Source organism: Cyprinus carpio, chromosome B5, assembly GCF_018340385.1.
Source record: "Cyprinus carpio isolate SPL01 chromosome B5, ASM1834038v1, whole genome shotgun sequence".
In the NCBI taxonomy this organism is placed as follows: domain Eukaryota; kingdom Metazoa; phylum Chordata; class Actinopteri; order Cypriniformes; family Cyprinidae; genus Cyprinus; species Cyprinus carpio.
Window position 1 is genome coordinate 19,415,425 of NC_056601.1, and position 23,774 is coordinate 19,439,198.

Sequence of the window (23,774 nt, forward strand, 5' to 3'; positions counted from 1 at the left end):
TCAACAACAATGAAAATTAATGCAATAGTTTGCATCAGTCTTTTGGAGTTACAATAGCTTCTTATTAAATTAATTTAACCAACAAAGATAATTTGTGTTGAAAAAGTGAAGTTGTTATTAACTTATCTATTTCAGTTCAAATAACTAGATAGCATAGCACATGCTGAATGTAATTTATTTAGCATGTACATTTAAGGAACAAATAAGATATTTAGCAACATAGAAACACTTTTAAACATATCAAACATAACACTTTATTAATGTAAAATATACACTTAAAATAATTAATTTCAACATTTCATTTCCTTATTCAGTCCTATCCACAAAGCATCACAGCTAACAAAATTATGTTCTAAGAATATTTTGTTCAGTGTTATTTTAGTATCATTCAGATTATAGTTTTGTATTTTCAGTTTAATTACAGTTAAATATAGTAATAAATAGTAATTTTGTTGTATGTTTTTGTCATTTTTAGTAGTTTAGTTTTTTATCAATAGATAACCTTATAGTTTTTTTAATTTTTTTTATTACAGTTAAAGTTATTTTAGTAGCCTACATCAAGTTAACTAAATTATAATGTGAAATTATTAAATAAAAAAAGGTTTTATAATTTATTTTATTTCCGGTATGAAGTAACATAAAATTAAAGGTTTTAATTTTAGTTTCAGTATTTAACTATTATAACCCTTTTGCTTATGTTCCAAAAGTGAACACATTAAGGAAATGTTCTATTTTTTTAATGTAGCAAAGATTAAGAGAATGTTGGTGTTGAATGTTTTCTGAATGTTTAGACACAAGCAGAGTATATTAAAGGGATAGTTCACCCAAAAATGAAAATTAGCCTGTGTTTTACTCACCCTCAAGCCATCCTAGGTGTATATGACTTTCTTCTTTCAAACGAATCCAATCTGAGTTATTATGGATGTGCACGCTTTATTTAACATGACCCTTTAATGTTTAAAAAACTTGAAATGAATGTCCATGAACAATGAATAAATAATGTTTATGTGCTAACATTCTGTTACATGCAAACAACATCAGAAAGTTCTTGAAGACATAATAACTTTTAAAAAATCTATTAAGGTTAATGGCAGAACATTTGTTCATAGAGAGCCTTGCCAAAAAAAAAACCAACAAAACAATTCACACAGTATTAGGTTTATTAATGCAATTATCAAGTTTATGTCAACAGATCTCAGAACAACACAAAGTAATGTTTGCAACTTAAAGGGTTGTGAAATCAATAAATTAGTTATGCATGCATTTCTTTAGGTTGTGGTGACAGGTCCCCTTGATCTCTTTTTAGAGTGCAGTTTTACCATCTAAACATTTAAGATGTTAAATACGCAAATACATTTCACTTTCTGTCGTCATGATTTCAAAAGTCAATCTTTGCATCATCGTGCTCTTGTGAGATAACTTGTGGACCGTGTGTCTCTTCATCTCTGTTCTCACCCAAACAATGTGTGGTTACCGCAGCAATTGAGTCTCCAGGACAACAGGTGAACAAAGGGCGAGAGGAGGGGGAATGCTGGGAGAGGGGTGGAGGGGCACCAGGGATGCCCTTGGCCTCTGTGTGGTCAGTGGGGGACATGGGCCTCTGGAGGATCTATAAGAAAATGTCTGTCCAAAATCTGTCCTTCTTTGCAAGCATGAAATGATTGATAATCCTCTAACTAACTAAGACTCTGATGCTAACACTGTCACTTCTTCCCTTCACATGATGTATGGCCTCATTTGCTTCCACGTGAGGTAGTTGCAATGATAAGTGCAAATTCCACTAACACAGCATATAGTCTTTCACATCAGCTCAGTGACTCTGTTCTGAAACTGGAAACATGAACCTCACACAGCAGTGCATGGAGAGTAAGTCAGAGTGTCTTTAGGATCAATGGAATTCATTCAGATATAAGAAACTGTTTATGATTTTGTAACAATTTAAATAAGATTGTTTATACATTGTAGTAGAAGAAATTTACAAATTTTAGTAGAAAGCCTGAAATAAACACATTTGCACTGGAAGAAATGTTTCACTAAAGAACTACTGAAAAGTACTGAATTAATAATTTAAAAAAGGCTCTGTATAATTTTTCTAAATTATGACAGATGATGATCATAATTGCATGCAGTCCATGACTGCTGCAAGCTGTATTTTTTATAAACAAAATCTATATTTTATATTTAAACCGTTTTGATAATTATTTTTAAATTTCATTTTTATTTATTGTAATGTCAAGGTTTTTTTTTTTTAAATGTCTTACAATAAACAAGAAAATATTGCTACGATATTTATGCATTCTTTATTTTAAGGTTATGGAACCAAATCTTTATTTATTCATTTATTTTAATATGGTTAAAATAAGAAAACGCTATAAATGATCCTTAAACAATTTACTGTTTTATTTATACAATTTATTACAATTTAGTTTTTTTTTAAACGCATTTCAGAAGTTGAACAATATGCACTGATCACATATGGAAAGTGAAAAAAACTTAAAGTCTAATGCAAATGGATGACAACTATGTATTCGTTTAATGCTCTGCTCGTGCTGATTTTAAAAGATCAAAAGATCTGACCTGTGTGTAAAACTAATCTTGTTTAATCCTATTGGATTAACACGCCATTTCTTTGTTGTCCTAAAATCTGTTGCAGACACCTCATACACTGAGAAGAAAATCCTGTAGCTCATTTGAAACGAATATATTCACAAATACAAACTTTATTAAACTTCATCGACAATTCAGTTGATTAACAAATTAATTTAATAAACATTTTTCGTTCTGATTTACTAAGCAAACATGCATATAATTATAGAGTTAAAATCAATTTTTGTGACAAATATGTAGCTACATGTATTTTATTATATATGAGCTACTTAAAAAAAAAAAAAAAAAACATCTGATAATGTAGCGCTGAATTTTAGGTTACATTTAGCCTATAAATGTAGCCTACCAATCAAAACAAACCTAACAAACACAATTCTGATATGAAATTAGCTATAATAGTAATAATAACAAACAATACACCATATACATAGCCTAATTTTATGCTGTTTTACATTCCATAAATTTAACGTTCAAGCTAAACCATTTTCCATTGTTAATTCAACACATTACCACCACATGATAACGAAAAATAGCTTACAACAAATGTAGGCTAATCTTTTTATTTCTTAAAATGTAATGTCAATTTAAATCAACTCAAGTTTTCTTCAACATCGCATTTTAAATCATCAATTTTAAACAGCTCTTCATTATTTTAAAAACAATGCTGCTAATAAAAGCCACTGATATGAGAGATGCTGATTGGAGACGCGTGGGAGCCTCCAGCAACAGATGTCCAGGCACAATTCTCGACTGATCGCTTGACATTTCACAAGAATTGCGTTTGGACAATCAGCTGCTTGAGCTCATATTTCCATAAACAGCACAACTGTGTGTGAATAGACCATTTACTGTATAGGATCCATGCGTTTGGGTCCTCGTGCGTTTCTGCTCTTCGGTGGGAAAAGGCCTTGAAGCACATTGTTTTTTCTTCACATAATTCAGGCGTGCAGGCTTTCGGTACATCGGCTGTATTTCAATTCCTTGGCGGTAAAAATACATCATAATATTTTTCAGTCCATTTTTTTCGTTATCTAGAGAAATGTCATAATAGCACAGGACAAAATTGACTCTCAATATCCTACTGTCCGTCTAAGACTGTATGTTATTTTACCAAAAACAATAGCATATTTCCACAGAGCTATTTTTTCGGTTACTAAAATAACAACGGCGAAATAAAATCAGGTCTTACCGGGTATAAAGGCAGAGAATAACCAAATTAATTATAAAATATTATCAATTAATTCGTTCCGGTGTTATAAATAAATTACCAATAGCAATTCACAAAATTTCCCTCGGAAATGATCGAAGAATGTGCTGCTCTGTCGATGTGGTCGCGGATCATTAAGAGGCTGTGCTGCACCATCACCAGACACTTTCTTCAGAAGGCACGCCATGTCTGCACCTGTGAGATGCTTCTGATCAAGTATGGAAGACCAAAAAACGAGTAAAAAAAAGAAACATCGTGATGTGCGTCAAATTCCACCAGAGGTCTCGTTCCGCGGTGCTGCGAGTCTCCAACTTCAATGCGCAGAATAAATAAAGTTCTTCAGCGTGTTCAAGACACGATACGCGTGACCCTCACAATGCATGTTAGTGAGGATCGAAATTCATTTATACATAGGCGTTTATCACTCCCATCCAGAGGACTGTTGTAAATGAGGAGCAATGCACTGGCAGCGTTTCTGGCTAAAGGATGCGCGGAGGGTCGCGTGACAACCTCCGCGCATCCTTTCAAAAAAAAAAAACTTCAGATGGCGGCGCGTCCACACGCAGCGGCTTCTCTCTGTCCCGACAGAACGGTGTTTTCGTGTTTTTTGTCTTGTGAGTCGCAGTGTTTTTGTACGTCGTCATCGCGTCTATCTGTCTTTAAGCGCGCATACAGTCGTGAGTTTCTGCTGGATGTCGGCAGAGCCGCATTTTTAGAGTTAAACTCCGCGCACGCGGAACAGCTGCGAGATCTCGGACTACTCCGGAGGCCTACATCATCACCGACCCCCACTACTGCATCTCGCCCACAGCGGACGCGCCACAAGCGGCGTGAGAGGAAGCAGAAGAGGGGTAAGCACGGAGGTATCCGGGCTAGGCTAACGGCTAACCCACACAAGCCATCTATCCCCACCATCATACTGGCTAACGTACGCTCTTTGGACAATAAACTGGACTACATCCGATTAGTACGCTCAACTCAGAGGACTGTAAGAGACTGTTGTGTGTTTGTATTCACGGAAACATGGCTCAGCGACAGCGTTCCGGACTGCGCCATTCAGCTCGACCAGCTGACGTGCTATCGAGCAGACAGAGCTCTCGTCGCGGGAGGAAAAACCCGCGGCGGCGGGCTTTGTGTTTACATCAATGACGCGTGGTGCCGCGATGCTGTTGTGATCTGCAAGCACTGCTCACCCCTGGTGGAGTTTATGATTATTAAGTGCCGGCCGTTCTATCTGCCGAGGGAATATACTGCCATACTGCTCGTATCGGTTTACATTCCCCCGAACAACAGCAACAGCAACAGGAACGATGCACTAAATGAACTGTACCAGCACATCAGCGAGCAGCAGACAGCACACCCCGATGCTTTTCTCATCATAGCTGGGGATTTCAACCATGCTGACTTAAAGAGTGTGGGTTCCAAAAATACACCAACACATTAACTTTCCAACACGAGGTAACAACATTTTAGACTTTGTTTACACCACACAGAGAGGAGCTTACAAAGCCCTCCCCCTCCCCCACCTCGGTGCCTCAGACCACATCACTGTCATGCTAATGCCTGCATACAGACCGCTCGTTAAAGTCGCTAAACCAGTTCAGAAAACAGATTCAAGTGTGGCCAGAAGGGTCGTCTGACGCTCTTCAGGACTGCTTTGATACAACTGACTGGAATATGTTTAAGCAGGCTGCCACTTATAATAACTCCACTGACCTCCAGGAGTACTCGGAGACTGTCACTGCCTACATCACCAAGTGTATTGAGGATGTAACAGTCACAAAAACCATCACTGTCCGGGCCAACCAGAAGCCGTGGATGACAGGGGAAGTCTACAGACTCCTGGAGACGCGGAACGCTGCCTTCAGAGCTGGAGACGAGGGGGGCCTGAGAACAGCCAGGGCCAACCTATCCCGCGGCATCAGAGAGGCTAAGAGACAGTACTCCAGGAGGATAGCCCATCGTTTCAGCGACAGCAGAGACACTCGGAGCCTGTGGCAGGGGATACAGACCATTACGGACTACAAGCCCCCACAGCGGACCTGTGACAGCAACATCTCTCTGCTGAACGAGCTGAACACCTTCTTCGCTCGCTTTGAGGCACAAAACTGCTCCACTGCACAGAAGACTCCACCTCCTTCCAGTGACCAGGTGATGATGCTGACCCCGGACAGCGTGAGGAGATCCTTCAGCAGGATCAATGCACGCAAAGCTCCGGGTCCTGACAACATTCCTGGGCGTGTACTGAGAGACTGTGCAGCAGAACTCACTGATGTCTTCACAGACATTTTCAACATCTCACTGAGTCAGGCTCTTGTTCCCACATGCTTCAAAGCTACCACCATCATTCCAGTCCCGAAGAAGCCATCTCCATCCTGCTTCAATGACTACCGTCCTGTTGCACTTACTCCCATCCTCATGAAGTGCTTCGAACGGCTAGTCATGCACCATATCAAGTCTGCCCTCCCCCCCTCCCTGGACCCATTCCAGTTTGCATATCGGTCCAACCGGTCGACCGATGATGCCATCTCAACTACCCTCCACTCAGCACTCACACATCTAGAGAAAAAAGACTCATACGTCAGAATGCTGTTCATAGACTTCAGTTCAGCATTCAACACAATCATCCCTCAACAGCTCATTCACAAACTGGTCGAGCTGGGGCTCAACACTTCGCTGTGCAACTGGCTGTTGGACTTTCTGACTGGAAGACCTCAGGCAGTACGTGTCGGCAGCAACACATCCAGCACCATCACACTGAACACTGGGGCCCCCCAAGGATGTGTGCTGAGCCCCCTCCTCTTCACTCTGCTGACCCACGACTGCACACCGTCACACAACTCCAACCTCTTTATTAAGTTTGCGGATGACACGACTGTGGTGGGTCTCATTAGCAACAGAGATGAGACAAACTACAGGAGCGAGGTGAGCCGCCTGGCCGGGTGGTGCAGTGACAACAATCTCTCTCTGAACGTGGAGAAGACGAAGGAGATTGTTGTTGACTTCAGGAGAGCGCACACTCAGCATGTTCCTCTGACCATCAACGGTGCGACTGTGGAGAGAGTGAGCAGCACCAAGTTCCTGGGTGTGCACATCACAGAGGACCTCTCCTGGACCGACAACACTGCAGCACTGGCCAATAAATCACAACAGCGTCTCTACTTCCTCCGGAAACTGAGGAGAGCCATAGCACCACCCCCCAAACGCGTCCTACCTTCTACAGAGGCACCATCGAGAGCATTCTGACCAGCTGCATCACTGTGTGGTATGTCGCCTGCAACGCGTCCTGCCGGAAGACTCTGCAACGCATAGTGAGAGCAGCTGAGAAGATCATTGGTGTCTCTCTCCCCTCCCTCCAGGACATTTATGGAACCCATCTCACTCACAAAGCCCTCTGCATTGCAGGTGATCCCACCCACCCCCGTCACACAGCTTCTTCAGTCTGCTGCCATCAGGGAGGAGACTGCGGAGTCTCCAGGCCAGGACCAGCAGACTGAAGGACAGCTTCATCCATCAGGCTGTCAGGAAGCTGAACTCGCTCCCGAACTTGCCCCCCCGTCCCTCTTCTGCCTCAGGCACCACTGAACTATGAACCACCCCCCCCCCCCCAGGTCCCACATCCCCAGGTCCTTCCACCCCCCCCCCTCCCTCTAACATACGATGACATGCACCAGTCACTTTGTGCAGCAGTGGTCTGCTCACTACCTCATTCACTCATTCACCATGGAACTGACATCATTCTACCACCTCATCAGTCAGTTTAATAATATAACTGCTCTTGAGCCCTTTGTCACTTTGTCACTTTTAATCAGACTGAATAAGCTATTTTTTTTTATGCACTAAAAAATATTTTTATCTGCACTGTTTGTTCACTGGTTTGCACTCTATCTGCCATGGTGCCTTGCGCTGCTTTTATTTAACCTTATTTTTATTTTATTTTTTTTTCTATTATGTCTTTTTTACATTCCCTTATTGTATAGTTTTATCTTATATTTTATATTTGATCTAGATTTTTAGGCTCTACTGTTCGTGTTATCTGTATGCACCGGGGGTCTGAGAGTAACGCAATTTCGATTCTCTGTATGTATGTACTGTACATGTGGAAGAATTGACAATAAAGCAGACTTGACTTGACTTGACTTGACTTGACAACTGCGTAGCTTTCTAAATAAACGGCGAGGGCGAGAGTGGGGTCGGTGGTCGCTTGGTACGAGATTTGAATAACACACCAGTGAGTGATAAATGGCCATTGTGGTGAGAAGGGGATGAGTATCCACTGTCTCAATCGGCGTAGTGACCAGCAGCTGCGCTGGGACGAGCAAGCTCTTAAAGAAACAACACTCTATTTTTTGCCCATTGCAATCACAATCCAGCAGTTGTCTACAGTGCCATTACGCATTGTGTTCTCGATGACGTTGCCCTTCTCTCAAAAGCCACTCGTGTAAGGGATTACCTGGCACTTTACCACAAAGGAATCGTTCATGGACACTTCATAAGTAAAGGGTTTTTTACAGGATGCAAACATTCAAATATCAATGGCATATAAAAATAAGAACACCATCAGTTTCATTCATGACAGGTTATTAAAATCATTTATTTTATTTTTTTTAATTTAAAAAGTATTTTTTTATAGTGATTTTTTTTTCTTCTCAAGTTAGATTTAATTTTAAAAGTTCATTTCTGTATAGCCATACACCTTTAAATATCGACTACAAAAAACCACTGAACAATTGCTCAGAAAAAAATAGAGGTTTATCAGATTAGGCTTTTATTTAAACAGGCAAACAATTTGGAGATACAAAACAGTTTTTAAACAACAATATAGGCTATATTAAAGATGACAAAAATAACAGCACTTTTTTTTGGCCAACAAATACTGTTAATGATAAAATTATATGATTAATAAATCATATAATTTTATAGCAATGTTTTTTTATATATATTTTTTAACTATTAAAAATAGGTTTGGAAGATAATTCACAAAAATGATCAAATTTAAGAGGGCTCTGAACTGAGTTTGCAACATATACATATATATATATATATATATATATACATACATATATATATATATATATATATATATATATATATATATATATATATATATATATATATATATATATATATATATATATATATATATATATATATATATTTTAATACTAATGAAAATACTCAATTGTGCCAAATGACTTTCAGTGAGATCTAGCTTAGGCATTGTGTATTACTTAAAATATTTTTGTAAAACAGAGAAGACCCCCTAGTCGGCTTAGAACATTACCCTGAATAAATTTGCATTTTTGTGTGAGCTGTGTGTCCAGCCGTGCCAGTAACCTCTGACCTTTAGTAGTATTGTTCGAGCTGAGAGTGGACCAAGAAATTCTGACCATTCAGAGAAGCTGGGAATGATCCATTGTAAAGGACTGCTCAGGGAAAACGTATTTGTCAGTGTAGCTGGAATGTTGACAGTCTTTCACAAGTGATATTGTCTTTGAAGTTTTTTTTTTTTTTTTTTTTAGTTTTGATGGAAACCTTTGTATGGCACAGCTTTGATTTGGATTCTCTACATCTGTCAGAAATCTCCAAACAGCACTAGTTCAGATTAAATAAGTAATTATTATAATATTATTACTTTATCATTTTCTCTTTTTAATCAGTTATGGTGTTAATTACATGAATGGGTTCATAATTTAATAATTGTGCTGAGCACAATGAAGAATGGTGTTTTTTTTTTAAGTGTAATAAAACTTTTTGCCTAGACAGTTCATGAAATCTAATAACATCTGCCAGAAAGATATGAAACTGACTCAAACAATGTATAATATGTGTTGTTGCATTTGAGTTGCATTGAACGTGTTTTCTCAATTGAGTGTTCATTCAGCTATTATTAATTCAGTAAAAAAACAAATGATTCTTTCAGAACAACAAAACTTTAGTTAATGTTGTTGGGTCACAATAAAATGTACATTATTTATAATAATGGTATAAAGGGATGCAAAACGCTTTTATTTAAAAATTTTCTAACTTAATGCAGCATATTTCATTGCAAATTATAAGCAAATTTATTTGAGTGAAAAGTTTAATAGAAAATTCAATTTCTCATTTTTGGCTGTTTTGCTTTGATGACAGCAGCACTTGACCTACATGAACTCAACACGTTTGTTCTCCGGCATGGTTTGAGATGATCCAAAGAACATCTTGAGCTTCAATGGAAGAACATCTAAATGTCTGGATAAAGAGCCACATGATCAATGACATAATTATCTTATTTGTTACCTAGAATCTGAAATATTTATTTTACATCATATTTATTTTAAAACTTTTTTTTTTTTGCCAAGTTTAAAATAGCCTAATTTTACATTTCTGCATTAAGCAGACACTATGATCCATAGCGACTTATAAAAGAAGGAACAAAAAACTGATTTAACAGATTTTTGGTGCATTCTCATACTAAACATTCAAGCAAACATTTCTGAAGTAACACTGTTCTCTGAATATCAGAAATGTGTGAACTGAAGTGTTTGGAAACTTCTCGTTTAACATCATGAGGAAAATGCCACAATATAGTGCATTGAATGCATTTCAAAAAACACCCAATCACAGGAAAAGACACTAGAGGATCATAGCGAGGTCAGTGTTGTCCAGGTTTTAAACCAGGGGTTCCCAAACTGTTTTGCTCAATTGACACCTATGAAAAAAGTTCTTTACATAAACACACTGATATTTGATGTATGATGATGATGTAATCTTTCAAAGTATACAGAATTTTTCCTTACGTTTACTTGCCAAATTTCTGTTGTTTATTTACTTATGGTTGTTTTATTTTAATCCATTTTACATGTTTTTTTTTTTTTAAAGCCATATACATTTTTACTGCATTGGCATTTCTAATTGATTGAATCTTCTGCATTTCCTCCAGAAATCTATAGGGGTTTGCAAATCCAAAATTGGGAAAACCTGTTATAGATACTATAATAGAGCATGAAACACAGGCTGCTGCCTCCCAATATACTGAACTTGGAATATGGAAGAGACCCAACAAAGCTCCTTCAGTACAGAGTTATCAGAAATTACTATGCACAGATGTCAAATTTGGTTTTGTCCTTTATGACAGTGTCCTTCCCTCTTCTGGGGATCTAAACATGGCATCATAAAACTCAACTCCTTCAGAAAAGAAATAGAGTTATCAAACATCTAATGTGCAGGTCAGCTCTGTTTCTGCTCTTCTGTGGTGTCCTGAGGTGGTGAAGGCGTCCTGGATTTATTCTTACGTGACGCTCTTCTTCCCTCTGCTGGAGAAGTCTGGGGTTGCGAGTCTGTGATATATGTCAGCAGAACATCTACACTCTGCTTCATGACAGAGTCTAGTACATTTTGTTCCTCTTGTGAAAAACGTCCTAAAACATAACGGTCAACAGACGTTTTACCCGACGGTCGCCCAATACCAACACGCAACCGTGGCATCACCTGCGGGCACAATCAGCATCTGTTGTTAAACTGAATTTCTACAGCAAATTACTACAGCTGATGTGTTGCTCTAGAAAATATTTGCTAACTTACATCAGTATGAAGGCAGTCCACACATGATCTCACACCATTGTGACCCCTGAAAGGATAAAAATATGGATCAGTCACCATTTAACTCAATATACATATTAAAAGAGAAAAAAAGTTATTAATACAAAAAAATCAGATGAAAAGTTTTTATTCACCTTGCACTTCCACCATGTTTAATGCCGAACTTTCCAAGTGGTTTGTCCAGCTCATCGTGAATCAAGAAAATATGTTCAGGTGAAATTAAATATTTGCTGGCTGGAAAAATTAATAAAAATCAATAAGAAGTAAATTCAGATTTCCAAGGATTGAAATGAGGAAGGTGGAAAAATATTATTATATTACTGTTATTATAGACAATACATCTCACCTGCTTTTGCCACACTCACGCCATTGATGTTCATTAGCAACTTGGGTCGAAGAAGAACCAACTGGATATCCTGAAGTTGTGTCACAATGACTTCTCCTGAAACCTGTCGGTCAGATCTCCAGCTATCCGGCGCTCCCAATCGTTCAGCTAACGTTGTGAGCACAGCCATACCAACACTATGTCGAGAGCCATTCATGCCAGGGTTTCCCAGCCCAACAACCTGAAACACAACAGCAGTACACAGTGTGATTCAGTCATAGGTTTATATACATCTTCATAGACACTAGTACCTATTCTGACAGTCATTCTTAGCCATATTTCATTAGCCAATTCCTTTTTTACACTACTTTTTACTTATAGCTTCATATAAACATTTATTGTGCTAAATGACTAAATATGTTGCTTGTAATACACTAGTTGGCTAACAAGTGGAATATCAACCAACTATTTTCAAATAAACTGGTTATACAGTATAAGTATCTACAAATTTATTTGTGTCAATGAAGACACTTGTCTCTACTGGGAAAGCGACTAAGAAATATATCAATAAATACTAATTTTCTTGAGTATTTGTGTCGTGGCCAATTGAAAACTCACTACTATAAGAATTGGCCACTGGAATATAATGGATAAGTACTTTAACGAACAGCCTTATTGAAAAAGTCACTACGCTGGTTTAATAAATAGCACTTGCTAAATATGCACTATTTACCCAAACTTTAGTATCTATTTTTAAGGAACACAGGTTAAACAGTTTATCATAACATGTTAATGCCAAGTAAAAGACTGTCTGACGTACCATTTTCCTTCTATTACAGTCAGTTATCGTTTGAGCAGACATCTTCGGGGATGGCAGCGTGCTCATCAACACTCGACTGATCAGGTTTGATATCATTCGCCTTATGAGAGACATTGGCATTTTAAAAGCTTGTGTCACGGCCGCCCAGACTTTACCTCGCATATCAACGTGGTGTTACTCATTATGAGTCATGGTGAGTTTAAAGTTTACGACACCGGCCTGTTACACAGTTTCGAAACGACTTTCATCAGACAAATCTCAAACTGTGGGCTTTTATATCACGGAATAAAAGTAACTCCAAAGCAGAGCAACGGCAGTTTATATCTATCCGGCATATGTATTGATTTAAATAAGTTTTGTTTACGATAGGATTGCGATTCATTCGCGTGGATCAGTGGACCGCGTTCTCCGATCCAAGGGTATTGCGAGGTTGCCAGATTTCACCTGTAACATGCCCCTTAACGAGCAAAATATAAGGGCGAATTGTAACATTTGCCTCGGTCTATCCCACACCGGTTTGAAATATATGTCAAACTGAAACATTCTGTTATGTTGATGGCAATAACAGGTGTTTTGACCATTTTAGGAGATTAATTTGTAACCGCGTTTTTTAAATATATTTGGCAACGCAAGGGCAACCGACCTTAGAGAAGCGAATGAGTTTTGTCTTTACAACCCATAGCGCCATCTATCTTGATGGTGGAGTGTAACCTTTTGGTAGATAAAACGTAGGTTCATCTGAAAGGTTTACATACAGAAATATTGAGTTATTTTAATAGACGCTATGTCATAGCAACACCGTGAATTAAGACTGGATAATAGCCTGTATAGATGGTAATGAATATAATGTCTGAAATGTTCATTTCACTTAAGGAATTACTGAAAAATAACCCCATGTTTTACAATTACAATAATTAATACATTTAAAAATACCACACGGATCTTATAGCATCGTTTCACTTCAGATAAAAGCAATATTTTTTAATCCACAAATCTAAAAAACATTAATGTTTTCACAAAATAAACAGACAAATAGACGTGTGTGTGTGTTTGTGTGTGTGTGTGTGTGTGAGAGAGAGTGTGTGTATGTGTGTGTGTGTCTATTTGTCTGTTTTGTGAACACACACACATACACACAAAGTATGATAATACACATCTAGAGACCCAAAATTAAATCTATTAACCTCAAAACTCTTTCAAATGACATTTTTTTTACAAAGTATTAATTGAGAAGAATTTATTATTTAAAGTTTGTTATTTAAATGTTTATTATATGTTTATTATATACTAATTTAGTATATAATTCACAGGTGTCATGTGAGGTCCACAGGTGCCGGATGAATGCAGGAGGCAGAGGTGCTGGAGGTGCTGCTGGTGGAGGGTCCTGTGGAGATCCATGTAGTTTTGCCAGTTGCCACGAGGAGCCATCTGTCAACTGCAGGGATGCTCTTCTCGCGCTTGGACAGAGAGGAGGACTGCATCATGTCCGGTTTGAGTCATCACCCCAGTTCTTTATAGAAGAATCATCTCAAGACACCAGGCAGGAATGCGTTGTGTCTGGAGTACTGAACACCTGTCCAATTTGTGGTGAACTTCTGAAAGTCTTGACTCTTGCTTGACTGAGATCCTCACAAAGTCAAGCACGTGCTCTTGTTTGTTTTGATCATGATTACTAGCACGTGCCAGACTGAGTGTGCCTCCTGTCAACATTTAAAAACTGTAATATTTTCATAACTCTCAGACTATGCTATTCCTATACTTGCCACCTTTTGCTATCAAAAATGAATGTGCTGTAATGGTGTCAGTGACACTGATAGTCATCCGTACTACAGAAAATAAATCATACAGTTCACAGGACACAACTTGACCTTTTTTTGCGGAGCATGTTGTCAAACTGTTTGGGGTGCCAGAGCCTACAGCCTTTAGTAGACTTTCTAGTAAAATGTAAGCAGGAAAACAAATATAAAAACAAATGTACAAAATGTTGTTTCTTCAGTTGTGTGTTGAGTGAACACATCTTTTAAGCTAAATATTTTGATATACTTAAAAGTATATTATTATTTTTTTATTATATATTAATATATAATGTATTATAGCAACACAGTACTAACTTGCACAGAAACAAACACATCTCTTTATGTAGTACGTAAATCATTGGGAGTTAATGTTAAGTACTATATATATATATATATATATATATATATATATATATATATATATATATATATATATATATTTATAATTAAGCTAAAGTTATCAGCAAGTATATTTCAAAGTATATTATCATATACTAAATAGGTAAGCTATAAAACTAACAGACTTAGAAGTTCACTTGTAGTATAGTTCACAGTAGTTGCAATACAAAAGAAAAACTTAGATGCATAGCTGAGTACTCAAAGTTTGCTACTGTTACACTTAATAAACTAACAAGTGGAACATTTTAGTCCCAAGTACATCTTATAAGTATAATTCTACTAGTACATTGATATTAATTAAAGTTATTTTGGAATATATGCTCGAACCTTACGTTTATGTACACAATTAAATGAACTAGATGTATACTTATATTTGTAAGGGAAGCTGTGAAACAGCAAAATATTACTATTTTATATGATATAACACCCCTTCCTAACACTTAAAAGAGGAAACCATACCCCTGCTAGAGGAAACACACATTTGTGTAACTGAACTTTTAATTTAAAACCTTAATCAGATAGTCTATAGTCCTTGGTTATAGGCTATTTTTTTTTTTTTTTTCAATATTTATTTCATGGCTAAAAGTATGTGGTCTGCCTAACACAAAACCCAAATGTGGTTATGGTTATTGAGCTATTTGATAATGAATACAGATATTAGCTCCCAGAGAATCGCTGCAGAGGTCATTATCTGTTACTGGATGATGGGATATAGCTCGCTTTTCAAATTCATCCTAAATATGTTCAGGTTCTCTAGTGAGTAATTAATATAATCGAAAGTCAAAACTCGGAGTTGTACTACCTTCCACGAGCCAATTAATTTGTGTATAGCTTGTGGCACGGCAAATAACAGCAAAATGTAGTTCTCCAGTGGGCTACATTAACTCACTAGTAGCATTACTTTTCAAACTAACAACATGAACGTTTATAGTTTTCAGTGGATGATTTTTAAAACATTATATTTGGTCTCCACAGTCTTGTTTGTGAAAATAATACAAACGGTATTAACGCAAGAGGGCGCAGTTTGATAACACCCCGCTGCTGACTGTCAGCGCCGCTCTTGATTAGTTGTTGGTTGCCTGGCGTTGCTAAGGAAGTCAAGTAAGTTTGCTTCTTCAGCGAACTAGAGGTAACAGAGAGCGGTTTCACTCTCAAAATATCTCATTTTATTCTTCACATAAATGTATATTTATATTTTGCAAAGAGAAAAACGCTAGATTTTAATTGTAGCGATAGCTAACTGATGTGTGACTATCGTGTGACGTCAGTGAATTTAACATCGGTGTCAGGGACTGAGATTTCAGACAGCTCTCATCAGAAGAGTTCACTACTAATACATTTCAGTCTTACTTTAAGTTCACGTTTGCTCTGAGGTTGTTTTTTAATGATAGTTATGTTTTGTGGTACTGTTTGTACAAGTATCGTTGTTAGTAGTCGCCTATTGGTTGATAGTTGATAATGTTGTTCATTTACGACGCCCACTAATTCGTAGATGTCTGTTTGTTAATTAGACAGCTTCATAGATGTTTCAGTGATTACTAATCCGCTGATGTTTTCATACAGTCTAACATAGGACTACAACAACTAACGGTAATTGTTCATGGATTATGGTTTCTGTGAAACATGCTTCCTCTTACCACTGATAAGCTGTTAATATCAGGTTTGTGTTTTAAATTTCAAAATTAAACCCATTTTCCCAACTGAAGTGCACTAGGGGGTCAACCGACAAATTAAAATTAATAAAGATTTTACAAGATGTATGTTTCTTATTTTTCTAGTGTTGTGTTCCAAGTAAAGCTGCTTTGGGGCAATATTTTCATAAATTGTTGATTATACATAGTTTTAAATAACATTTTTATGGGGGAAAAAAGTGTAGTCCTGAAATTCCTTCTCTAATATTTTAATATTGGGTTGAAGAACACGTTTATTTGGTGTACAGAATTACATTTATATTTATGCATTTAGCAGCTGCTATTATATAAAAAGACTGTCAAAAGAGTCACAGCAAACTGTCACAGAAATAATATTTGCAAAATATATGCTGTTAACTTAACACACACAAAAAAATATATATATATATTGACAATAACAAATAAGAGCAAAATTATATCATGTTGAAAACACAGGAAAAAAAGTTTTATAATATTTCAAACCTAAAAAAATATGTAAGCTAGCTGCCTTTATATTTAAGGAAGTGGTCCCTTGTAATATTTAGAAATGATTCAAAAACCCATTTATTTAAATTGTTCTGATATTTAGGGTTTGTATTTTAACTTTTATATTTTAATCCAGTGTTGGGCAAGATGTGGAATACTGCTTAATTGAGCAATAAGTGAAATATCTCTTAATCGAAAGACATAATTGACATAATAAGTCATCAATATAATCTCCTCGCTGTCTCCACAGGATGTAATCATCTGAGTATCATGGGACTCGTTTACATCTAAAACTAAGTCTGCCAATAGGATGAGTGGGCATGGAGACAGCATCGTCCCGTTTAACCCCACAGAACTCAGGTCAGGAGAACCAGCTTGTAAAGCAGATATTACTGTTCTAAGTGTAGACCCGAGGACAGAGAAGAGCAACAAGGAGGACATCAAGAAGCCATATGAAGCTGCCAAACTACTTCAGGATGAGCATAACAAGGACGCCAAGCTTAGTCCATTTCAGCCTCGACCTCCTTCTCTTCCCAAGCCCATGGGATTGGGAATGGGGGGTAAAAACATCTCATTTGATGAGAAGATGAGGGGGAGAAGATTGAGGAACAGCCAGGAGAGTCTCACTGACCCAGGAGAGACGGGCTCTTCCACCGATTCGCTTAAGGAAGACTCCTTATCAAATGGCCAAGGCCTTGCATCCGGACGTCCCCTTGATCTCCCACCCATAGAGACACCGTCGTTTAGGATTAGGACCGATAGCTTCTCCGAGACTGACAATGAGCACAGTGATCCGAATAAAGAGCGTTTGAAACCATCCAGAATTATTTTGTCCCCACTGCAGCCCACTGGGACATATCCTTCTCTGGAGAACAGCGCAGCCTCCACGTCCTTAAGGACAACTAATCGGATTGACAGGGATTGTTTGGATTACAGTGCGGTGGGGAGAAGGGGGCGGGGGGCGGAGAGGCTTCAGAGGAATCTGAGCGATAGCCGGCTGTTGGACACCATGGTGTCAGACAATGCCTCTGTCCATTCCATGAAGTCCACCTATAGCGTTCTGAACCCCATCAGACCCCGCGATGTGAGGAACAGGTGAGTGGTTTTTTATTATTAATTTGTTTCTTTTTTTCTGCAGCCTGTTTCACTAAGCAGATCTCCATCTTCAACGTCAAGATCACATGATCACAGGCTGATGTGGCACCTTGATTACCTCCCAAAGGGCCCTAAGTGTCAAGCCACATTTTTATGTGAATGAATGCATGAACCAAATAGAATTTCATGTTTCACAAGGAAGTAGACCATGATTAATGTTCCTGCAGGAATGAGCACAGGCACTTGCCAGAGTAAGTCGCTGCTTACAGAATCACCTGAACAGCTTTAGTTGTGGGAGTGAAAAGTGAAGCTGGACGTTTATAGAGAGATTGGAAAGGAAGGGTGAAGCGGTGTGAATGCAGAGGGGATTAATGGATCAGTGAGATGTCAAACTGCATCAGGAGAACATACATTCATGTTCTACTTGAAGGTGACATAATATATGTATGGGCAGTATGAAATACAAAATCTAGTTATGAGACAATTTACATCTTTATTAATGTTACAATTCAGCCAGAAATTAAATTGTCATCATTAACTCCTCACGTCGTTTTTAAATCTGTATGGTTTTCATCAGTGGAGATGTTTTGAAGAATGTTCTCTCTGTTCTTTTCCATTCATGAGATCATATTTTGACCAGGGGTTTGCACAAGACACTTGTAAGATAATAAAAAGTGAAGCACTTTACTAAACAATCAATGCTAGAAGTAAATTTAGACATAAAATATGAAAGTGATTTGCTAAAGATTGCATTCAACAGGCTCATTAAATTATTAATGTTTAAAGATTTACTTTAATGGTTTAATTGAGGTAATTAACGTGTAAAAATAAGGGGACTGAGCATGAACGATTAAATACCCAGTCCGTATTAGCTACTGAATCTGATAGTGAAAAGGAATTTAAAAAAATTCTCTAATGTTGGCTGATAACCGACATGTCACCTGGACTGATTAATAATTGCTTGTATTTGCAAGACGAATGTAATCATGCATGTATATTCTCATTCTTTAGTTTAAAATTGTTCCGTCTTGAAATTATGCAGTTTTTAAGAATGCAAGGATGCATTATGAAAAATGCTGGAATATATATATGTACACACACACACACACACACACACGCACACATATATCAAAAGATTTGGGTAAACTCATCCTTTAGTTTAAAATTGTTCTGTCTTCATGAAATAATGTAGTTTATATGAATGTATCATGTAACATGCTAGAAGGAGCATTTCTCAACTCTTTTGTTCATATTTATGGTTTTCCTGAAATGTACCTGCTTATGGTTTTAGGAGCTTTCTGGAGGGTAGTGTTTTGGGTAACGGTGCCTTGCTGGGGGCAGAGGAGCTAGACCGCTACTTCCCAGAGAGACGGCTCGGCGTCTACGTGGCCACATGGAACATGCAGGGAGAGAAGGTATGGAACAATACTTTCATTTTGAATGATTTGTTTGTGTAAGTGGATAGCAGCTGTAGCCTAAGCTCTTATTCTTGGTCTCAGGGGCTTCCATACAACCTAGATGATCTGCTGCTCCCAACCGACACAGACTTTGCACAGGACATCTATGTTATAGGAGTTCAGGAAGGCTGTCCGGATAGGTAAGACTTTGAGTTTTTTTTTTATTGTTTTTTTGATACTCAGCACATTTACTCTCTTCATGTTTGTCCACAGGAGGGAGTGGGAGATCCGTCTGCAGGAAACACTTGGGCCGTATTACGTGATGCTGTACGCAGCAGCCCATGGCGTTCTCTATCTCACTGTGTTTGTCAGGAGAGACCTCATATGGTTCTGTTCAGGTAAAGCTTTTTTTTCTTCAAATTAAAATGATATAATATTTGTTGTGCACTACTGTTCAAAAGTTTAGGGTCAGCAGGATTTTTTAATGTTTTAAAAGAAGTCTCTTATGCTCAACAAGGCTGCATTTATTTGATTAAAAAAACAGTAATACAGAAATGTTGTAAAATATTACAATTTAAAATAATACATTTTTCTATTTTATTTTATTTTGTATGATGTAATTTATTACTGTGATGCAAAGTTGCATTATAAGAAGCCATTACTTCAGTGTTCGGTGTCACATGATCCTTCAGAAATAATTCTAATATGTTGATTTGCTGCGCAAGAAACTTTAGTATTATCAGTGTTTAATTATCAATCATATTGTCAGTTCAAATGAACAGCATTTATTTGAAATAGATATTTTTTTGTGACAGCATATAATCTTTACTGCAATTTTTAGAAAATGTTTCATTTGTTTAACGTTACCTTGTTGTATAAAAGTATTAATTTCTTTTTTTTTTAACTACAGACCCCAAATTTTTGAATAATGCAATAGATAGCTGTCTTTTTTGCCACTACAGAGGTGGAACATGCTACAGTTACAACCAGAATTATATCTCAGATTAAGACTAAAGGAGCTGTGGGTATCGGCTTCACTTTCTTTGGGACATCCTTCCTCTTTATTACATCCCATTTCACTTGTAAGTGGAATATTTTTAACAACCCAGATATATAAACTATAAATAAGCTATAAATCAACCTAACCATCTTTGTATTTGTTTCAGCTGGAGATTCTAAAGTATATGAGAGGATCTTAGATTACAACAAGATTATAGAAGCTTTGGCTCTTCCTAGAAACCTTCCAGATACAAACCCTTACCGCTCCACAACATGTGAGTGTTTCTGCATTTGTCATATTTGCCATATATAGTGTATTTGTTTTTTGTGTGTGTGAATGATCAAATTTGCCACTCGTTCTCAGCTGATGTCACAACCCGTTTTGATGAAGTCTTCTGGTTTGGAGATTTTAATTTCCGCCTGAATAAAGCCAGAGGTGAGGTGGAGGCCATTTTGAATCAGGTTATGGGCGCAGATATGAGCCCACTATTACAACATGACCAGCTGTTGAAAGAGATGAAAAAAGGCAAGTTAGATACAAAATTACAGTCCTGTGTAATTTATGCATATGCTCCCTTAAAAAAAAAATTATGATTTTTTTTGTACTTTAACAGGAAGAATTTTTCTTTGTGCACTTGCAGGTTCCATTTTTAAAGGGTTTCAGGAAGCATCTATTCACTTTCCTCCTACATACAAGTTTGACATTGGTTGTGACGTCTATGACACCACCACAAAGCAGAGAACACCCTCATATACAGTAAGATTTTTTGCTAATTGCATGATAATACATGACTACATACCCTTTAGTACAGTTGTTGATTTTTCCTCATTTGTTGACAGGACCGGATTCTTTATCGAAACAGACAAGTGGATGACATTAAAGTGGTCAAGTATATGTCTTGCTTGTCCATTAAGACATCAGATCACCGGCCTGTCATCGGCATGTTTCAGGTCAAACTTCGTCCAGGTCGAGATAAGTAAGCGTCTTTATACAATGCACTTGCACTTGTTTTATCTAATTGGGTAGTTATCTAGAAAAGTAGTTAAAGGGTTGGTTTATCTGAAAATGAAAATTCTTTCATCATTTACTCATCTTAGACTTAATGTCGTTAATTTTTTGAAACACAAATGTAGATATATTTAATAAAACCTGAGATTTCTGTTCATCCATGCCACCAAAACTATCATGATTCAAAAATTTCATAAAGACATTGTAAAAGTAAACCATATGATTTGAGCGGTTTAATTCAAGTCTTCATAAGAGACATGATGGCTTTAAATGTTGAACTGATTTAATTTAGGGTATGTAACCCATATTTAACCCTCTTGTGCTCTTCATTGGAGTGGTACGAAACTTGGTAAAGGTTTTGGCTTTTACTATATGAAAAAAGTCATGGACATAATTTGAAAAGATCATATGTCCTGAAAATGGTCACACTTGTACTCCCAGCAGTCAAAATTGTCTGCACTGAAAACGAATGGGAATTTTTTGAGATATCAACCTCAAATTTGAAACACAACCTTTTGATTTTCTTGTGGTTTTAGAGTAAAATGTGTTTTGGTAAACATATATTTCATATACAATTTTAAAATAGTATTTTTGTGCATTTTTCATAATAATAAACATAATAAAATTATAAGAGACCAAACTTAAGTCTGCTCCCAAGAATTCCAGCAGTTGGAAATGGAAATGTCATTTTCAGATCTACGCTGAAAAAGTGGTTAACAGGTAATAAATGGATCATAACTATTGCATAAATAAAATTTAGTACCATAAAACTCCTAAAAATATAAGGTATTAAATGAAATAGTATCAAACTAAAATTGTATATTCATATCACTAAAATAAAAAAGGGTAGTTTTTGGGCTTCAGCATCAGGTTAAACACTGATCAAAGAACTTACATATAGTTCATCAAACATGGGAAGCTCACTTCAAAAGTTTCATTTTATTTCGAAGATTAATGTTTGGGTGAACTAAACTTTTAACCAGTAGTTAACCAGATTCACTTCTACATTCACATTCATGTAATTCTTGTATATCGATTTTGCATGTTGCAGTACAAAGATAATGACACAAAAGCACCTTCTTCTGTTATTCTACAAAACAAACCATGTGATTTATTCTAGCAGACACAAGCTTTTCCTCAATTTACGAAATGGAATGTTAATGTTTTGTGGTCTGTTCATGTTTTACATGATGTTATTGGTGTAGGTTTGAGAAACCACTAAATCAGTGTATTGTCCTCCCCAGCATTCCTTTGGGTGCTGGCCAGTTTGACAGGAGCCTGTACCTAGAAGGAATCCGAAGGAGAATCACCAGGGAGCTGAAAAAGAGAGAGGCAGCCATGAAGAACCAGAATAACAGCATGGTTTGCACCATATCCTGATCACGGACCAGTGTGCGAGAGCCGTAGGGTGCTAAAACTGATCATTTCAAACACCGAGGTACTGACTTGGAAAGCTGGACTTTCAGGACCAAAGGATAACTCGGTACTACAGATGTCAAGTGCACAGTTCAGGGACTAAAAGACTGCGGCTGGACAGCTGGTACTTATTAAAAATATTATAGAAATCTATAAAATATACTGACCGGAGTAAATTAAGTTATCCGTTAATCCTAATCCATTTTTTTTTTTTTTTTTTATATTCTGGTGTTTAACTTGCAAGCCGAAACAGTCTCTTCTGTGTATGGTTTCAACTGATAGTGTTTCATGGCCTTGTTAAACCATTAGCTCACCTTTAACTGATAACTGTAAACACATACCAGTACCAGGCAGCTGATCCTGCTCATTGGATTGGCTCCTGGGTCATTTTTGAAGAGTTACCTAACAATTTGCTAACAGTTGTACTCTTTTGTAAAAGGGAACCGTACTGTAGCATAACTACCAGCAACATTAGAGGGAATCTGTGTTAGCAGTTGTTTTTATTTCTGGATTGTCATTGATAGGTCAATGTGGTATCATGTAGAGAGACTGACCTGGGGTTCAATTGAGTGGAGAATCTAAGTGAGGAGGCACAGACTATACTTGAGTTTACTGCCTTAACATATCCAATATAATTCAGCTTACTTGATGTCAAGTGTGATACATGTATGGGAGCAGGAACGACCGTAGTATTGGTGTTGCTTGCGCATGGATCTCAGTGACTGTGGTGTAATAGTAAGGCAAGCATTCACATCATGAATTTCAGTTCTGTTTGTACTGAAAGTGCCTGCGATCTTTTCATGATTGCCTCTGTTACTTCAAGTACATTCTGCTGTTTAAAACCAAATTAATAGTCTGTTATAAATGTTTGTTTACTATGTAAAGTAATACAAAAACTCATACTTGAGGCATTATTTCTAATTTGTTTCGATTACATTTTGGACCAAATGTGTACATGAAAAAAATT

General features: G+C 37.1%; 2 protein-coding genes and 2 long non-coding RNA genes across 8 annotated transcripts; 2 read left to right on the forward strand and 2 right to left on the reverse strand.

Annotated features, from left to right (window-relative positions):
* Positions 1-1,142: 1,142 nt before the first annotated feature.
* LOC122137478 lies at positions 1,143-8,201 on the reverse strand. The gene is made up of 2 exons (XR_006154887.1): positions 7,968-8,201; positions 1,143-4,324 (listed from the first exon to the last, which is right to left on the reverse strand). It is a non-coding gene; the product is annotated as an uncharacterized LOC122137478 (long non-coding RNA).
* Positions 8,202-10,672: 2,471 nt separating this feature from the next.
* On the reverse strand, positions 10,673-12,702 carry ptrh1 (peptidyl-tRNA hydrolase 1 homolog). The gene is made up of 5 exons (XM_042724755.1): positions 12,541-12,702; positions 11,742-11,961; positions 11,530-11,629; positions 11,378-11,423; positions 10,673-11,284 (listed from the first exon to the last, which is right to left on the reverse strand). The coding sequence occupies exons 1-5, from the start codon at positions 12,700-12,702 to the stop codon at positions 11,024-11,026; spliced, it is 789 nt and encodes a 262-aa protein (XP_042580689.1). The 3' UTR covers positions 10,673-11,023.
* Positions 12,599-14,395, forward strand: LOC122137479. The gene is made up of 2 exons (XR_006154888.1): positions 12,599-12,733; positions 13,851-14,395. It is a non-coding gene; the product is annotated as an uncharacterized LOC122137479 (long non-coding RNA).
* A 1,385-nt stretch (positions 14,396-15,780) lies between these two features.
* Positions 15,781-23,714, forward strand: LOC109050713 (phosphatidylinositol polyphosphate 5-phosphatase type IV-like). 5 transcript variants are annotated; one of them, XM_042724759.1, is made up of 12 exons: positions 15,846-15,864; positions 16,299-16,395; positions 17,142-17,986; positions 19,278-19,401; positions 19,486-19,583; positions 19,657-19,781; positions 20,346-20,465; positions 20,550-20,657; positions 20,747-20,908; positions 21,024-21,139; positions 21,223-21,359; positions 22,636-23,714. In XM_042724759.1, exons 3-12 carry the CDS (start codon positions 17,202-17,204, stop codon positions 22,769-22,771), a joined length of 1,911 nt encoding a protein of 636 aa, XP_042580693.1. In that variant the 5' UTR covers positions 15,846-15,864; positions 16,299-16,395; positions 17,142-17,201; the 3' UTR covers positions 22,772-23,714. The 5 variants fall into 5 exon arrangements, with proteins under 5 accessions (XP_018923831.2, XP_042580691.1, XP_042580693.1 ...); XM_019068286.2 differs by lacking the exons at positions 15,846-15,864; positions 16,299-16,395 and adding an exon at positions 15,781-15,836; XM_042724757.1 differs by lacking the exon at positions 16,299-16,395 and having other exon boundaries at positions 15,797-15,864.
* Positions 23,715-23,774: the final 60 nt, after the last annotated feature.

What these genes read in the sequence shown, in the direction of transcription:
- LOC109050713 (XM_019068286.2), top strand. Translation starts at nt 17,202, where the DNA reads ATGAGTGGGCATGGAGACAGCATCGTCCCGTTTAACCCCACAGAACTC. An exon ending in CCTCATATGGTTCTGTTCAG is followed by an intron (nt 19,782 to 20,345) that starts GTAAAGCTTTTT and finishes TTGCCACTACAG; the next exon opens with AGGTGGAACATGCTACAGTT. An exon ending in TATTACATCCCATTTCACTT is followed by an intron (nt 20,466 to 20,549) that starts GTAAGTGGAATA and finishes TATTTGTTTCAG; the next exon opens with CTGGAGATTCTAAAGTATAT.
- ptrh1 (XM_042724755.1), bottom strand. Translation starts at nt 12,702, where the DNA reads ATGCGAGGTAAAGTCTGGGCGGCCGTGACACAAGCTTTTAAAATGCCA. An exon ending in ACTGTAATAGAAGGAAAATG is followed by an intron (nt 11,962 to 12,540) that starts GTACGTCAGACA and finishes GTTGTGTTTCAG; the next exon opens with GTTGTTGGGCTGGGAAACCC. An exon ending in TGGACTGCCTTCATACTGAT is followed by an intron (nt 11,285 to 11,377) that starts GTAAGTTAGCAA and finishes TTGTGCCCGCAG; the next exon opens with GTGATGCCACGGTTGCGTGT.